This window comes from Vespa crabro, chromosome 18 (genome assembly GCF_910589235.1).
Source record: "Vespa crabro chromosome 18, iyVesCrab1.2, whole genome shotgun sequence".
NCBI lineage: Eukaryota > Metazoa > Arthropoda > Insecta > Hymenoptera > Vespidae > Vespa > Vespa crabro.
Genome location: NC_060972.1, coordinates 4,104,899 through 4,124,898, shown reverse-complemented (window position 1 = coordinate 4,124,898; position 20,000 = coordinate 4,104,899). Strand labels below are relative to the sequence as shown.

The 20,000-nt window shown below is 32.8% G+C and overlaps 1 protein-coding gene across 12 annotated transcripts in view; it reads right to left on the bottom strand.

Moving 5' to 3' along the window:
- Nucleotides 1–20,000, bottom strand: part of LOC124430284 (potassium voltage-gated channel protein Shaker) — a 137,996-nt gene that overhangs the window by 74,866 nt on the left and 43,130 nt on the right. The window contains exon 1 of one of the 12 annotated variants that reach the window (XR_006943715.1): nucleotides 9,019–9,548. The exons of 7 other annotated variants lie outside the window; for them this stretch is intronic. Coding sequence is in view for 4 of the 5 variants with exons in the window: in XM_046976597.1 (XP_046832553.1) it covers nucleotides 9,019–9,485 (467 nt within the window). In the remaining variant the exon portion in view is untranslated. Of the gene's footprint in view, nucleotides 1–9,018; nucleotides 9,549–16,269; nucleotides 16,826–20,000 lie in introns of those variants that run through there. 4 more of the 12 variants (XM_046976606.1, XM_046976607.1, XM_046976597.1 and 1 more) reach the window with 4 other exon arrangements.

Sequence of the window (20,000 nt, the reverse complement as noted above, 5' to 3'; positions counted from 1 at the left end):
GACTCGACCCAGATAACGGCATGCACCATTCGCTTATGTCCTATATAATATATATATATATATACCTCCTCGATCCTTGTAAAATCCTTAAAAGATATTACGAGGATCCCATAAGGATGATTCTCTTATTAAAAAACCTTTACTAAGACTAAATTGAATTTTTCTCGCGACAATCAATTCGAGATATTTATATGTTAAATATATCATTTAAAACCTCATTAAATATATCAAGAGAGAGAAAAAAAAAAAAGAAAAGTTCTTTGCTTTTTCTTTTCTTTTGTTCGCTGTTCTTTTTCTTTTTCATTTATTTATTTATCTTTGTTTTTTTTTTTCTACAATTTTTTCTTTACGAAAAATGAAGAAAATAATGAATATGTCACGAAGAAGAAAAAGAAAACAGAAAGAAAAAAGATGTCATTCTCAGGTCTTACATTGGTTTTTTAAATACTATAAAAGGTATCTTCCGTACCAACAAAGACGACTTGAACCAGAGAAACGAAATGCAGCGCCATCCTACGGAAAGCTCTCCAACAGTGCACTCACTGATAAATTCGAGGACAAAAAGCTCATGAGTTAGGACTATATATATGCTCTATCTCTCTCTCTCTCTCTCTATAGCTTTCCTTCCTGTGTCGCTTATAGTCACGAAGATAAACGAAGGACTCGATGAGAAACAAGATAAAAAGCGAGAAACTTAAACGATATCCCCTCTAGAGGGTGCAAACAGGTTCTCAAACTTTTTTTTTTCGAAAAAAAGAAAAAGAACGAACAAGAAATCCTCCCGTCGAAAAAAAAAACAACAACAACAACAACAACAAAAAAAGCCAAAATCTCTTGTCCTTGATTTCGTTTTATTACTTGAATATCAAGCTTATCATTTTTATATTTCTCTTATCTTTCTTAAATATTTTTTTCTTTTGTTCTATGGACATCGTTAAAAAAAGAAAAAGAAAAAGAAAAGAAAAGAAAAGTTATATCCGATAACGAACCTCCCTGTCCGGACGTTCAATTACAACGAGACTTTGTTTACAAAGATCACAACTTTTCGAGTTCTCATTGTCACTCTTATCGGAAGTTCTTTTCTCTTTTCTTTTCTTTTTCTTTTTTTTTTTTTTATTTCTTCTTTTTTTTTTTTTGTCGACGAGGGCACGAAAGGATTTCCTCCTCGATCGAATGAAAGAAAAGTTCAACTTATTTAGAACATTAAAAGTGAGAAGCTCTGAATTTTTCGAGTGACAGAGAAAGATTTCGATTGAAAAAAGGATAGCGAATTGAAAGGGCATCTTTTTTCGTTTCTTTCCCCAATAATTAATACCACATATTTCTTTCTTTCTTTCTTTGTTTTTTCTTTGTCTTTGTCTTTTGCTTTTTCTCATTTAAAAATCAAAACTTCGATATAGTTCGCGATATTACATTTTCAAATGTTTCACGTCTCTAATCTCTTCTCGTTACATAAGACACGTCATTGGTTGAAAACGTACGTACTATTACATATAAGACTAGGTATAGTACATGAAAAGAAATAATAACAGAGAGAGAGAGAGAGAGAGAGAGAGAGAGAGAGAGAAAATATGCTAATTCGTGAAAGGAACAGAAAATTTTAAATAATCGAAAGATTATTTCATAATAATTTTCACGAGGAGAAGCTTGATACTAAAGAAAAGGAAGATACGATAAGGAGATAACGAGCGAAGATCTTTTTATTTCGCTACAACGTAAAATAAATGAAAAGAAAAAGAAGAAAAAGGAGGAATAAAAACGAGATGAAGATAAATCGAACCGACGAGATATATATATATATATATACATATACATACATATATAAAATCGAAAGAGATATTTTACGAACTTATTAAAAAGAAAAAGGAAAGAAGAAAGAGGGAAGGAAAAAGAAAAAAGAGAGAAACAAACAAAAAGAAACAACGATACTTAGCGATTTTCTAGCTGAGAAAGTATGCTATCGAATAAAAAAAAAAAAAAATTATACAAAATTGACAATCTTTTGTTACTGTCACCGCTTTTTATGCCGTTGAAAAGGAGGACCCGAACCCTGCCCACCTGGTAGTAGCACAAACGTGAGCAATAATTCGTCCAGCCACATCGTTATCACATCTAATTCATATTTTACACTTGATCCCTCATAGTCACATTCATAAAACAAAAAAAGAACTTAAATATGGTTAATACTTTTCGTGGATACATACTTCGTACACAGATATCATTGGATTATCTCGTCTTAACAACTATATAAAAAAAAAAAGATATCAAAGTGAAAAATCGATCAACCTCTTAGTTCGACTAACAGCACAAGACTCCGGAATAGGTACACAAGCATTCTTTCTACAACCCTTCCAGATTTGTTTCCTTGACACAAATGTAATCCTTTGTTTGGCTTCTTTGAACGAACTATATTATTTACATTTTATCGTGTTATTTTCTCTCCTAAAATAGAAACTAGAAGGAGAAGAAGAAGAAGAAGAAGACAAAGACGAAGAAGGAGATGAACAATCAAAGAAAAGGATTTTACGTTAGAATCCATTATCCTAGTAGAAAACTATCCATTGTAATCAGACTACTGACTATAAACTCTAAAGCATTTCGTATCGAATCAGAATTTAATTACAGATAACAAAGCGTGCTTCCGAATCTTTTCTCTTCTTGACGTACGTACTTATATATATATATATATATCTTCTATAGTCCCCTATGTACCATCGAAATATTTTATTTAAAGCTATTGCTTAGATCTCTACAATTGTCACTTTCCTCCTTACCCCTCCCTCTCCTACTTATCCAGCTAGTATACATTCAAATGATCATAAAAATCCTTTTAAATTCTTTCAACTTACTATCTTTAAAACTATCGCTTTCTAATATGCCTGTAAACATGTATCATACATACATATATACATATATGTATATATATATATATATACACAATATGTATAGACTAGATATATATATATATCCTGTATAGCTCGATATAAGTACTTTCGACTCGAGTTAGTTAATTACCTAACTATTTGCCGGAAATCGAAAATTTCCTTCAAGATTTCACCTTCTTCTTTTTCGATACTTTATATCCTATCACGAGTAGATTACTTCCAATCTAATTATAACTACTGAAGGATCTTAATCAAATATATCGGGTATCGATATTTTCTATTACTATAAAAAAAAAAAACAAAAAAAACAAAAAAAAAGTTTAAAATCAGAAATTATCTTCCACTCAAATGTTACATTAAATGTATCGATCCTTTAAATAATGATCGAACTTCTTTTTTCTATTATTTTATATCAATATCTTTTTAATAATCAATATTATCATTACTAATATTATCGTTAATCCTACGATAAGGAAAAAAAAATATATATTAATCTGTAAGATTGATCTTGTCTAAAGATAATAAAAACATATTAGAAAAGGTATCGATCTACAGCGGATTAATCTCGAATAAATTTCTAATTACTACAAATGTATATTATTATATATCTTAAAATATATATATATATATATATGCTTTTGAAAAAATGTAAACAAGGTAATTAATTACTTACAGATAAAGTGTACAGACCACGAAGAATGTGATAATTGTTGCATATGGGGAACAGGTATGACAGATACCGAGCATTCGAAGTATAGTATTGCTGACAACGAAAAGGAGCAGTGAATCGACTATTAAATTTCCAATACCCATATCACAACGTCAACAACATATTTAATATGCTCACATTTATTCTCGACCAATGACACTACACTTCACGATATGTATATAAATATATATATGTACATATATACAAACGTATGTATATACATATATACATATATATGTATATATATCAATGATATCCTGTCACGCATTTTAATTATTTGTGCTTTGTCTATGATACTTTCAGTCATAAAACATACCGAATTTTATAGACGAAGATTACCGATCGTTACCAAGCAAACTTCGAAAGCACACTGACCACTTTCGTAGCATACTCATGACTAATCAGCTAGCCACTGCTTGTCACTTCAGTATAACGTGTCGTTACTGTTGACGGTGAAGCAAAACAAAAGTAAGCCTATTACAACCTGGGATACCCTACTTCAAATATAAGAAACTGATATCTGGTGTCAAACTATTCTAATTCGATAATTATGATTTATTATATCTACCAAAAGTACTTTTCTTGTTCTTTCCTTTTCTTTCCTTTTTGTTTTTTTTTTTTTTGGATTTAACACTAGTCCAATTTTACAATAGTTAAGCTCTTATCGAATGAGATAATCTGAGAAAAAGAAACCCTTTTTTTCATTTCAAAGAATTTCCAATTCGAATTTCGAATTTATATAGATTCAATCGAATTCGTTTCTAATTAAATGTACAAACAAGTTCTCCGAAAGTATTGCTAAAAGTTTTCTAATCGTTCTTAGTTGCGAGCTTAAAGATCTACGTCAGCATGGGATAAAAGTTTTTCGATTATGGCGATGGTAGACAAAACGATCGTCTCGATGGAAATTACGATTATTCTATATTTTATAAGAATACGGTACTCCGACAACGTTTATGATATACGACTATACAACACAAAGATACTTTTAAAGGGCTTCTTTTAGGTTTGTGTTTACTATAGGAAAATGCAAATATGCAAAAAAAAAAATGCATAGTTTATTCGATGTAATCGCGTAAAACGAACGCTTATGCAACTAATAATAAGATTTATAAGTTCGCGATTAGGGCTGTTACAAATTATTATATATTTCTTGAATTAGAAAATATTTCAAACATGTTTATAAATTAATTTAAACTATCCATTAATTTTTATTTATTTTCATTAACATACATACTTATTTATCTTAATTAATTTTATTCCCAAACAATTAAAAACTTTGTAGATATTCATATACGTTCATTCGAATTAATTTTAATTATTGGAAACGTTTTAGACATATATAAGTTAGTTCGAATTAATATTAAATTAATCTTTATTTTGTACGAACGATCCTCGATAAGATTAGAATTCAACATGTATGTTAAAAGTTTTAAATGTGTGATAAAGGAATCGTTTTTCATTCATAAGGGTGCCCAGAAGCCAATTTAAAAAAGAACATAACTTGGCATTTCGCCGAGAAATCTTCAAAGTCTCGGATTTCTCCGCGGTTTCAGCCATTTAAAGGAGTATGACAAGCCGATTAACGGTTACTACAGAGATATGCGGTCAACCTGTGCCAATCATCGTCAATTACATAGCTTCTTAGCTTTTTCAAACGAATCTTCAAACTTTTTGCCCAATATCCAAATGGTTGCTTATTCGGATTTTTATCGGAATTTATACTGTTACAATTTAACAAGATAATGATCTCAAAAGAAATTATTCTCAGAATTTAAATGCAAACATATATATATATATATATATATATATATATATATATATATATATATATATATATTCACATTTGTCAGTTTTACGCGTAATATTAAAAATCCATCTTAATAATATACGAAATATGTATGACGAAAGAGAAATATAAATATGTGGAAAGAAAATTCGTCGAGGAAATACTTCTGTTTGACAAACAAAAGAATCCATTTACTTTTGATATATGAATAAAATAGAAAATAAACTCGAACGACCCTGATACATAGAACGTAAGAGGTTACGACCGACGACGTTATGGGAAAATCATCAAAGTGTAAAAATGTCGATCGATTTAATATTTATAACAACATTCACGGGCAACGTTTTCAGAAACGAAGAATAACCTACTAGGTTAACTTATTCAATCGAAATTGATTGATTTTATTTCTATGAACGATGACATCGAATCTTTGAATAATAATTATTTATATTTAAAGGAGAGTCATAAGTTTTGCCAATAATTAATTAAACCATTTATGTATATATATATATATATATATATATATATATATATATATATATACATATAGAGTTTTCCAACAAAAATTGATTTTTCATGACAAGGTCATTGATTCGCTATATAAATATAGATGCTAAGTTATTGAATTAATTTTTTCCCTCTATATAAAAATACATCGTATATAAACGATATGATATTACTCTATTCTCTAATACTAACCGTCATACCAAATCTTATTATCACATAATGTAATAAGCCTATGTGAATCTAAATCTTATATTACATAATAAAATATCTAACGTAGTAGTATATTATTAAACTATTGGACGATCATTTTCCACCCTTTTTATATATTTTTAACCAATCAATTAGAAACCTTCATTTAATCCCTTACCTACGTAAAATCAACGCGTACGTAAAACACCAAATATCGTCGAACAAATAATAATCGTCAAAAATCAAATATTCGATCGAATAATCGTATAATAATTTGCGCAATTAATAATGAATTTAATGAATTGTCGCCAAAAAATATAAAGAGCGAAAGTTAGGGGGAGTGGGCTAGGGGTGGATAAAAATAGATCAATTAATTAACAGCAGAACGTTGAGCTTGTGTTGTTGATCGATCGATAAATCATTCCAGCGATCTTCCCGATGATTTCGTTACCCAAACAGCAAGATGCATTTCGTATTTTATCATTATTATTATTATTATTATTATTATTATTATTATTATTATTATTATTATTATTAATTATTATTACTATTATTATTATTGTTGTTGTTGTTGTTGTTGTTATTATTTTATTATTTTTATTATTTTTATTATTATTATTATTATTATTATTATTATTATTATTATTATTTTGTTTTTCGGGTCGACACATCGAACAAAGCATTCCAAGGCGTTCGCCATGACGGAGGGGGAGAGAGAGGCCTCCTCCTCTTCCTCCTCTCGCCGATATCGGCAATTGGGTAGTGCGTGAAAGCTTTTTTATCCAAGGTGCAAGGCCGTCCATTCCATTCCATTCCATTCCATATTGCATCGCATTCCAAGCTTCGATCGAAACACATCGAGACAGTTGATGAAACCCAATAAGAGATCATCTTGCGTATGTATATATATATATATCTATACATACATTTTATATATATCATATTATATATATATATATATATATATATATATATATATATGTATATGTATATATATAAAAAAATTTTGTTTTCATTAATTATTGTCGTGCAATAATTTTTCTCTCGTCACGTAACGCAGCAGAAGAAAGCGTTAATCTCATTTTTCTTATTTAATTCGATTTACTTCTCACGTTCTTTAGTTCGATTTTTTATCATTTTTTTTTTATTATTATTATTATTATTATTATTATTTGTTTTCGACTTGCGTGCTTTTTTGCTTATTTCATAATTGCATAATCTTTTTTTTTTTTTTTTTTTCATGGCAGGGGGTACACAACCATTGTAAGCGGTCCAACATCGAACATCGCAAGCTTTGTGTGTGTTTGAATTAGCCTTTTAGTGCTCGTGGATGTGTCGGGAGATGTCAGGAAGGTCTGTGTCCGGCGCCCAAGGTCACGGTGTGGAACATACAAAGCCTCTGTGAACATTGTGCATTCGGCATCAGTGGAAGCTGCGTGAATTGGAACGAGGGGGTTGGAGGTAGGAGGTTAAACACCATAGAATATAGAGTTAGGACTTTGAATAGTAAGCGTATCTATCGTCTTCTGGTCCATCGCATCTTTGCTTTGTACTATCTCTCTCTCTCTCTCTCTCTATCTCTCTCTACCTGTCTCTATAACTCTAACTATATATGCCTCTCCATCTCTCTTACTTAAACAACCGTCCTTCAAATACCAATTACCTGAAGGAATCTGTACGTCAAAATCATGACGTCTAATCGTCAAATCTAATCGTCAAATCTAATCGTCAAAATCATGACAAGAAAGTAAAAAAAAAAAAAAAGGGAGAATAAAATTTCAACGATCACGAATAAATTCGAGCAATTGAAAAGAAAATTGTAATTTGCAAATTTTATTATAATACCACTTGGAAAAATTTTTCTATCTATCATTATCTTGAAAGAATCATATGTATATAGTATTCATATATATATATATATATATATATATATATATGTGAATGCTAAGCAAGTATTCTGACTGTCCTTACAATCAGTCATAAAGCGATCGATTTGACCGTATCTACCTATAGTTCAACGTCGAATCGGTGACAGGCGCAGCACATGTGTCACTGCAGTACTTTCCTATGACATTCCATTGGAAAATCCAGAACGCGCAATTCTTTTAAGCCTATCTATTGCAAATCACATTTAAAGAAAGAGAGAGAGAAAGAGAGAATACTTTTATTGTATATTAAAAAGAGAGAGAGAGAAAGAAAAGCAAGATTCGCAATGGATCGAAATTCAAGAAGGAATACGAGTAGAGCAATGATCGAGTAATCGGTTTTTCAAATCGAAGATTAATACTAATAATAATAATCTACTTTTTATCAAGAACCAATCATATAATATTATTTTTTTCTCCTTTTTTCCTCTTTTATTTTATATCTTCTTTTTTTTCCTTCTTCTTTCTTTCTTTAGAAATTCCATAACTTTGATCGCTTTGATCGAACAAACCATTAACTGTCCGTTCCATTTTAAAAGCAATAATTGAATCATCCTCGAATAGATAACACTCAAAGTAAGAGCTACCCATATACCCGATATTCCTGATAAATGTATTTAAAAAGGACTCCGATATACGCAATATGGGGTAGTTCTACTCGCATCGCAAGAAGACGATCGACATCGGATAAATAGATGGAGATAAAAAGGAAGAAAGGAAAGAAACAAAGGGCTAGGTATAATCTCGTAATGGATAACAGTAATGGAATAGTAATAACGAACGATAATCAGATCAGAAATATAGAAAGGAATAGAGAGAGAAAGAAAAAGAGAGAAAAAGATAGGTAAAGAGATAGATAGATAGATAGATAGATAGATAGAGAGAGAGAGAGAGAGAGAGAGAAGTAGGAAGGGATGGAGGAATATAAAAAAAAAAAAACTGGAAAGTGAGGGAAAGTATATTAATAATAGAAAGAAGAATAAGAAGAATAAGAAGAAGGTTAGGTAGACTCACCGCTGTTTCGTCTTAACGCGACGATAGCGGCGATAATCGTTGACATTAGCGTCGTTAGGGTCGAAGCCCCTGCGATGCTTCGGTGGTGAGGACATGGCAGCTGCTGCCTTAGCTTTTGTGGTATTACTGATACTGCTACCGTTGGGTACAACGTTCGACGAATCGTCGTTGTTGTTGGTATTGCTGTTGCGGTTACGGTTGCGATTGCGATTGCGGTTGTTCCCGTGAAGTATAGAACAATTGTTGTTATTGGCAATGTGAAGCGAGGTGAGAGACGGCGGCGAGGCCGGCGATTGGGCGGAGACGACGCCTTGCGCTAGACCGCGAGCCGGACAAGCCGAATGACAAGGACAGCCTGGTGCTGGTGGCTCGCCGATTACGAGGATCCGATCCCCGTGACCGACGTTGCTCTTTGGCACCGCGTTTAGCTCGTGCCCTGTTACCCTACCGGCTCCTGGCCCACCCATTCAAATCCTCGATTCAAAGCCGTAAACTCCTCCTCTACTCTCCTCCTCCTCCTCCTCCTCCTCCTCCTTCTCTACCTTCTCCTTCTTTCTCTTTCCTTCCTCTCTTCCTTTCTTCTTTCCTTCCTTCCTTCCTTCCTTCCTTCCTTCCTTCCTTCCTCTTATTATTCTTTATTCTTCGACTTAACAGTATCTCGTCTAACGAGCCTTCTTTCTCTTCCCCTATCTCTTTCACTTACAAATCCTCTTCTTCCTTTTCTCTTAATTCTTCTTTCTTCTCCTACTCCTCCTCCTCCTCCTGCTCCTCCTCCTGCTCCTCCTCCTCCTCTTCTTCTTTTTCCTCTTCCTTCTCCACCACCTCCACCGCCTCTCTCTTCTTCCTCTTCCTCCTTAACTTCCTCTTCTCCTCGTACTCCTATCTTCTGCGACAGCACGCTCGAGTAACACCCAAAAAACAACGCGACCCACCGGGTCCCGACCCGGTACCTTCCCTTCCTCGGCCTCATACACGACGCTTTTTCTTTTCCACCCTCGCCTCTTATTAATTACTACCCCTATCCCATTCTCCTTTCGATCTATCTTTCTCTCTCTCTCTCTCTCTCTCTCTCTCTCCCTCTCTTCCTTCCTTCCTTTCTCTTTCTCTTTCTCCGCTCGAATTCGTGCAGGACGAAGCAAAAAATTGTTCGATATGAAAGATGGAAAAAGGAAAGAATGTAAAAGAAAGAATAGTACTGAAAGAGGGAATATGAAAGAGGGAGATAAAAGAGTAGTACGCGTGGAAGAGGTTAGCACGATGTGACCTTACACGATGGATCTTTCTTCGCGGTTGCGATCACGCCGACTCACTCCGCGACGAGGGCAGCGCAATCAGGCTGTTAACAGGCTAAAACTTCGCTCTGATTTAAGAAAAAACCGCTGGGTGGCGCAAAATACGCGTGACTCTACGTTGCTATTAAGAGGAGTTTACCGGCCTCCTTCAACGACTTATCCTTCCTTCTCTCACGAAACATTAACATGATTATGATAAATCTCGATAAATCTCGATTTATTAAACTCAACTAGACAAATTAATAAGAATTTTAGGAAACGGGCAAACTGGTCGATCGTCTTAATTCGTGTTATCGAATTTCATCGCGTCCTTGAACGAAACACCGACCTTTTTACTAAATGACACTACCAACAACGAATCACGAATCTTTCTAGATACGATATCATTCACGATAAAATAGGCAAGGGAATAATGCTAATTTACTCGGATTTTTAGAAACGTTCAACTTCGCACCACGATCAACCATCACTGGCCGCTCCCTCCATTCTCTGGCAGCCATGTTCCTAATTTTTAAAGGAAGCGCCTGGTGGCAGCACTGAGTCACCTCGTACGAAAGATAGAGAGAGAGATATCGTATCAAATATATCTCTGTATGCGTCTGTTGTGTGTATGAGAGAGAAAGAGAGAGAGAGAGTTGGTGGGATGTTCCAAACAGTGGTGAAGGGACGTACTGGCCAGACAGAGCGTCTGCGTTAGAAATAGCTCAGCGTGGCGCGTTCGCTAGGTCAGTGATGATGAGATTGTCCCGAATAAGCGGGAAAAGGTTGACCTACATAACATTCCCATTAAACTTTATTTCGACCTTAGATAAAGCTTTTATCCCATTATACTACTTGATTTCCATTTACAAGAATGGATGCTTCCATTCATATTGAACATGTATCTCACTTCGTTATGCCCCTCCCTATTCGTCCGATCCACCCATAGTTGGATAACGAAAAGTCACCCCTTTGACACCCCTTCGTTAAACCTCTTTAGTTCGAGAAAATCCCGTATGATGGAGATAGGGAAGATGCCGCGTTGTTTAAATCATAACAATATGATTTTAAGAATAAAGGAAAGTGTCAAAAAAAGAAATGTTCTTGCACGACAATTTCTTCTAAATGGATAATGGTATTATCGATGCTTTTGTCCTGACAATTATATTTAAAAAAGAAAAAAAAAAAGAAAGATACGTCCAAGGTCCATGTTCAATTGTTTAAAATGATAATGCATCGTGTTTTAATTGATCATCGTCCTTTTTCGTTAACTTTTTTCATTGAAGCTGTTTTTACAAAAATCTTCGTCACTTTCAAAGTAATTTGGTTTGATTTAACGAACGATTTAATTCCCTTTCTCGTATAATTTCGTAAATTCTATAAAATCCCGCCAAAATTCTTATTTAGCTTAATAATTTGACAAGGAACCGAGAGATGTCGGCTTCTCCGAAGCGCCACTAGCGCCCGTTCAATACTACGAAATCGTAGAGGATTTGGTCGAACTGTCACGCTAACCTCCTTTTCGCGTTCAGTCGATTCTTCGGAACTGAGCCATCGATAACGCCTCGTCAAAGGAATATAAATAAAGACGAAAACTGGGTTAAATAAAGAACCTATCAAATTTGTCTCTTTGACTCTCTTTCGATGGAAATACTTTTTTAAAAATTAAAATAAAGGTCATTCTCTTTTTACCGACCTTATCAAAAAGGATTTAGCTCTGAAGATAGTAACATTTAAAAAAAAAATAACCATTTTTTCTTCCTTCAAAAAAAAAAAAAAAAACTAAGAAACTCGTTTCAAAAATATGTAAATTGTAAAAAATTTAACTTGTAAAATGTAAGAATTAATAACCAATTAAAGTATAACTTTCTTAAATGTATCCAAAAGTAATCTTACCAAGAGACTTCATAAAAAATTCAATTCAAATCCTACTCAAAAATCTTCCCTAGGGACGTTTCACAAAGATATTGAAAATCCCTGACGAACCAACTTGATTTTAACATTGCTCCTGAGTACTAACGTATCCATTATTATCCTTCCCCGCACCCAATTACTATTGATCATTTATTTAACTGTTGACAATGACTGAACCAAATTTTTTCACCGAAACAAGATGACAAGACAAGAACATCATTCTAATTATTGATTTACTTATCGAAAATGACAGTGTCACGTGGAGTTCCTCGTTGATAAATAAAATAAATGAATTAGGATCATTCAAAGTAATCATCGATCACGAAAAGGAAACAGAAAAATGCGAAAAAAGAGAGAGAGAGAGAGAGAGAGAGAGAGAGAGAAGGGGGAGGGAGAGAGAGAGAGAGAGACAAACAGACAAAGAAAAAGAAAAATGTATTCAAAGAGGAAGAAAATTTACCAAGAAGCTTCGTCACACGTGACGGAGTGATAAAGAAAGATAACTAGGCACAAAGTTATAGACGACTTTTTAAGTCGAATGATATTGAGTTGTCCGAAAAAAAATGTAAAAAAAGACGAGTAGGTAGGCAGAGAGAGATCGAGCAGGTCGAGGGTGGTATCTACTACGAATAAAAGAAATTTATCGCGAAACTTAGATTCGTTTCGTTCGAAGGCAAATGAGTGACGCGAATGGTAGGACGGCGTCGGTATAACTGACTCTCTCTTTCCTGACCCAGCATGCATAACCTGCTTTATGGCAGGTATAGTGCTAAGCAGGAGGAGGCGTTTCCATAGTTGGTCAGCAGGTTGACCGCGTACTTCTTTTCCTTTAGCAAAGCTCTGAGCTTCCAAAGCTCCGTTTCTTGCGCGCGTGCGTTTATATGTATGTGTGTGTGTGTGTGTGTGCGTATATGTATATATATATATACATATTTATATATATATATATATATATATATATATATATTCCTAGTTACGGTGGGAGTGAGTGAGGGAAAAATAGTGGTCTACTAGCACGCTATATTAGCTACACGATCCGTAACACACAAAACTCGGAGGACTCTCGTCAGGTCGCCGTTTGTAGAACGGCGCCCTGCAGGGCCGTCGAGGTGAGCCGCATACATGTCGCCGACCTGCTCGGCTATGGCCACAACCTGCTCGCTTACTTTCTTCCTCTCTTTCTCCCTTACCCACTCTCTCTCTCTCTCTCTCTCTCTCTTTCTCTCTCTCTCACGGCCCTGTTCTACTATTCGAGATCGAGAGAACACGCACGGCATGTGTACCACGAGCTAATCCTGCATCGACATTCCCCACTGACGGAACGTGTCAATAAATAGTATCGTTATTAATTCCATATTATTACAATAAGAAAAATTGTATTACTTAATAACTGTTGTAGAAATTTTTAAAAGGAAGGAAAAAAAAGATGTGTATATATTTTTTTTCTTGCTTTTCTTTTCTTTTTTTTTTTTGTTTCCTTTTTTCTTCCTTTTTTGGAGCATCGCTATTGTCGAACGAAAAAAAAAAAAATAATAATGATAATGTTGCCTTTGATTGACTAATATGCTAAATAGATATTTTCGATATTTTGAAATAATCATAAATACTTATATTAATATAGCCTAATAATGTCAATAAGTATCGTCAGAATTCGTTTTGAGATTAATAAGTCTAATATTTAAAAAAGTAATTTTAAAAATATGATAATATTGTCTTCTATTGAAATATAAAAATATAAAAAGTAGGAATATAGAACATTCGTAAAATAGGACTCTTGAACGAATGTATTTCTGAAAGGGGGGAAAAAAGAAAAGAAAAAAGAAAAAAAAAACGGAAAAAGAAAAAGAAAAAAATGCCATCGAAGAAAATATCGATAAAATAGCGAGCGTAAAGCTCGCATTGAGAACAATTTTAAGAGTGACGAGTGTACCACGCAATTATACGTATACCATGCTCTACACCAACTTGATCTAGATATTTATAGTGGACGATCATGTACGCGATCATGAAAAAAAATTCCTCCTTTTTTTTCCCGACTAACATTTCACTAAAGATAATCATTAATTAATCATCATTATTCATTTAATGTATATATGGATATAATAATTTTAATAATTATAATAAATTTAAAATAAAAGAAAAAAAAGAAAAAACAACGATCGTTTCGACGAAGAGAAGAAAAAAATTATTACTTAATCAATCGTCCTCGTCGAGATTTTTCAAAATTTGAAAAATGAAATCATTCGAATGATAAATGTATTGTTTCGACAAAAACAAAAAAAAAAAAAAAAAGAAAAGAAAAAGAGAAAAATAAAACGTATCAGATCTTTATCGCGATAAATACAATTCCTATCGATTAATATAAAAGAAGTACAATTATATTACCACTAAGTCGTATACACATTCGACGACCTAGTGAGAAACTCAACTCTGTATCATTGACATCGTTTGCAAAAAAAAAAAAAACTTGTAGAGAACGATGCAAAGGTTATGGGGGATGTGAATCTCTTCGCGCATATTTTTCGATTCCCAATAAATAAATAAATAAATCTATGAATGAATGAATGAATGAATGAATGAATGAATGAACGAACGAACGAACGAACGAACGAACGAACAAACGAACGAACGAACGAACGAACGAACGAACGAACGAACGAACGAACGAATGAATGAATGAATGAATGAATGAAACAAAAATCAAGAACCAAAAAAGAAAAAGAAGAAGAAAAAAAGAAAAAAAAAAAGATTATCAACGTCCCATTATCATTTTGAAGATATAAATATATCATTTGTCTTCGTTCGTAAAGAATTATCACAGTAACATTTTGCGATTGGTAGTCTGAATAAAAAAAAAAAAAAAAAAAAAAAAAAAAGGAAAAAAGAAAAAAAGGTATTTTGATAACATGAAAACGAGTATGACGTGAGAACGAGCACTGCATGCGTACATACACAATGTTGTACACAAGAACGAGAATGCAGAGGTACGCTCGTTTCAACAACGGTAGAGAGGTAGGCGAACATCGTGATTACCTGCAGGCAACCTCTGACCTGGGTCAATACTGCAAGGTTCAGTTGCCCCTCTTTCTCTCAAACGCTATCCGTTAAATTAATGTTTCTACGCATTCGCTAAACTTTCTCGAGGAAAAGAACGATCTTCGTAAACTTCGATCAATGATGATTTAACTTTATAAAGTTAAACTTTGCAAATTGTTTGACAACGGAAAGAAGCAATTTTGTATGTGCTTGCACATTCAACGTTTCAACTCGTAATAAAAAAAAAAAAGAATAGCTATAGGTAACATTAATTTATGTGTATATATATATATATATATATACACACACACACATATATAAATATATAGTCTCCGAAGATAACAAACTCATAAGTGTGTAAGAAAGAGAGAGAGAGAGAGAGAGATACACGTAGGACGAGAAAATATTAGAAAAGCTCGAAAGCTTTCTTGGCTTATCGGTTTCTTTAAGTTTGCGTTAGATGGCAGAGGCTTACTTGAACCAACTTTATATCGGACACGTTCGATTTTGCTACTCTTCTCAAACTCTCTATTTATAGCAAAGCCTGAAAAAACGTTCTCGAAATTGAAAATTTACAAATTGAGAAGGGAAGGTAGAAGAAAAAAAAAAGGGAAGGAAGGAAGAAAAAAGAAAGAAGAAAAAAAAAATTAAAGAAAAAGTAAAGCAAAAAACGAAAGAAAAAAAGAAAGAAAGAGAGAGAGGGAAAAAAAGGAAAATAATAGATGTACACCTTAGTGTTTTAGATAGTTACAAATCATTGATTCAATTATTGGATTATATCGCTTATCGACAAATCGATTTATCGATATAACAGAGCTGAGTTTAGTATTGTCCGACTAGAAATAAAATTCAACGATGTTAAAGAGGAGAAGGTAGTAGAAGAAGAAGAAGAAGAAGAAGAAGAAGAAGAAGAAGAAGAAGAAGAAGAAGAAGAAGAAGAAAAATAGGAGAGAAAGAAAGGTGATGAAAAGGAGGATAAGGACGGAGGAGTCGATGAAAATATCGAAAGAAAAATCGATCGATTTCTTACCTGTTCTTATGCTCGGATGATTTACGTTGTCTTCGTGGAAATATCGTTAAATCCAAAAAGGCACTTCTCATTCCAGCATGCATTTTGATTATCCAAAGATCGATTACCGATCGAGTATCGAATGAAATATCGAAAAACACGGAGAAGAATGATCATCTCTTATGTATCTCGATGGGACACAACACACGGATATGCACACGTCACGACGAATATGATAAATATGATGTCACGAGAATGATTGAAAGAATATATATATATGTGTGTGTGTGTGTGTGTGTGTGTGTGTGTGTAAGAGAAAGAAAGAGATAAAATATGACAGAAAAAGAGAAAGAAAAAGAGAAATAAAGAGAGAGAGAGAGAGAGAAAGAGATAACTCGTAAATGATTTTTCTTGCGAATGACAATTTTTGGTTTCCTTCTTCAAAACTTTTGTCTACTCTCTTCTTCCTTTTTTTTCTCTTTTTCGTTGAACAAGTTAACAATCATAATAATCATCCGAATCGAACAATTTTATGTTACATCGTTACGTACATGCCATTCATTCATCATCACCACCACCACCACCACAACCACCACCACCACCACATCACCACTAATATCTATCTATCCACTGTGAACAACATCAGCCTCTTCCATCTTTCCATCTTTCTTTTTGTCTTTCTCAAGAGTAGGGGACTCACCAGCTCCTATCTATATTCGTTCGCCAACGTCACCCGACCTCTGATCTCTCACAGTGACATCGCGGACACGATAGATTACTTCAGATCTTTCGGACTGTCTATAATAAATCGCTTTAAAAGAAATATACGAATGTTTGTATCAAAAGATTTCTCAATAACGAAGGATATCGCAATGCGATATGTAATCTCGCTAGTAGAATAATATTATTTAATCTCATGTGAATTCTCTATTTTTTTCTTTTTTCTTTTTTTCTTTTTCTTTTTTTTTTTTTTTTTTTTTTCTATTGATCTCTATAACCTTCTCTTTTTTTTTGACATTTATTATCTTTTGTACGACATTAAATGGTCAGTTATATTAATTTAAAAACTATTGGAAATATGATAGGAATTGTTCATAAAAATAATTATAACTAATATTCCTAACTATTGAATTATGAATAATTATAATGATATATTCAAATTTTATTCGAAAGTATCGAACGAAATGGAAATGACGTTTCGAGCTTTCCATAAAGATAAACACAGAATTATTATGAGGGAAAAAAAAAAAAAGAAGAAAAAGAACAAAGAAAAGGAAACTTCTTTTCTCTCGCTAAATATGATTTCGTTAAAGGACAAAAGAGAAAAGAACGAAATAAAAACTAAAGGCAATCGAGCGTAAAGAAATGTATGAAAATAGAAAAAGATTTTCAAGTACGGCCCTGAATTATTCGTTTTCTCTTTCCTATATATATATATATATGTTGGACGGGATGAGAAGAGCCGGTATATTTTGGAAACGAAGCTTTTGTCTGACCTCGGAATACCAAGGCAAAACAGCGACGGGCGATTCGCCAAGAACTACGTTTGCTTCGTGGTGAACGATATAGATATGTTTCGAGTCATTGATAAGCAAGTAGAATGAAAAATGGTTGCTTTCATGGGTCGGAGATCAATTTTGCCTGAAAAATTGCCTGAAGAGGCAATATCTTTTAAAAATAATCAAGAATATTATCGCATGTAAAAACACGAATCACTCGATATAATGATCATTGGGATCATTGAAAATATAAAAAAAAAAAGAAAAACAGGAAAATTCTCTTTCCGTTCGCTTTATTTTTTCGTTTCGTTTTTTTTTTTTTTTTTTTTTTTTTTTTTTTTTTTTTTTTTTTTTTTTTTTTTGAAAAATCACTAGGGACAAAGTGAAAAACAATGCGACTAATTGTTAAACGATAACGTTGACGATCAATAAATTAAGTTTTGAATTGATTATAATTAAATAACTTGGATTCAAGATGATATAACACTCGTGACTGTTTATTATAGGAATAGATACGATCACCTGTTCTACATAAATTATATCAATTGGGAATGCATAGTTTCGAAATACAGACCGAATTATATTTACATATGAAAAAAGTAATAAAATACAAAACGAACCTACGATAATTGCGATGTTTATTTTACGATTAGAGTATTAATAATTTGCCCTGACTATTACGATTAAAGATAAAACAAACATTATTGTGCATCGCGTTCTTCTTCTTTCTTTTCTCTTCTGTTTTCTTTTTTTTTTTCTTTTTTTTTTGACTCATATTTTATTTACACGATATAATATACACAATGATATCGACATCAAAAGAGACGATAAGAGAGCACACGGTTGAAGGATCGGCTATCAAAGAAATAAAATTGACGTTATCCTTTCGTTAAAGTCGACTACGTATTAGTTTCGTTCGTACGAGGGCACAAACTTTTGTTAGAACGGAGGACAATATTTTCTCACCTTGACGCGCTTCGAATAAAAGCTTTTTACCTCATGGATGATGAAACGTTAGCCTCTATGACAATGTACAATCGGAACAATGAGCTTAGAAATCTTTTCCCACGGAGGAATTCTAACGATCAAAATGAGAACGTTTGAATAGCGGAATAATAAACCCGAATAGATCTTTCTTTTTCTTTGTTTTTCTTTTCTGTGTGTTTTTTTTTCTTTTCTTTTCTTTTCTTTTCTTTTTTTATCGCGATGATAACTTCAATTATGGTTTTACATGGATTGTAAACAAAGAATGGTATATATAGATATTGTTTCGTTTTTTTTTCTACTTTTTTAAAAATTCGTACAAAAATTTCTCTCAACCTCGATACTTTTTCGTTTAACAATTTTTAAAGTCGCACATTCAGGCTACTATTCTAATTAGATAAATTCTCTTTCTCTTTCATTTCCAATATAAAATTTGCATAAATTTAATTACATTGGAATGAAAGAAAAAAAAAAAGAAACAAAAAAAAAGAGAGAAAAAAGAAAAGAAAAGAAATAAATAAATAAATAAAAAGAAAGAAAAATTTGATTTATCGATTCTTTCCCATCGTTCAAACTTGTACGGATTAATTTATACACCTGCAAATTATCAATCATAATTAGGACAACGACAAAGATGATCATTGCCAAAGTGGATTCGGTTTGCACCGGTAGAATTCAGTACATTCCAAGGGATCCAGAATTCCAAGCTAATTCCTCGTGAACCAACGAAGCCACCATTGCGGAAACCGAATATGCCTTGGCTTATCTACAGCTTCACGGATCTAACCGTGAGAGAGATAACGGAGATCATCCGAATGTGACTTTTTCCAAGTGAAACGACGAAACGGAAGTTTGGCTTAAGGGAATAAATCATGTCCCTAGTCTATGGAAAAACCACGTGAAACGAACGTACATCGATCTTACAGCATTATGAAAGATTTCTTTTTCATTTTATTCAGAAATTTTATGTGAAAAAGAATGATCATCCACGACTATGAAATTTTTACATTATTCAGAGATAAGCAACGTAAAATTAGAGAGGCTAAACTGATATTTATAAATCATTATAATGTATAATGTATATTACACATGCACACACACACACATATATATATATATATATGTATATATGTATATATTTTAATTTTAACAAATAAATTTAATTAGTAATTATAATTTCATTTTAATTATTGCAATAATAAAAGATACAATTTAATATCTGTAAATATTTTTTATATAGTTCGTAATGATTGTATACTGATGGCCAAA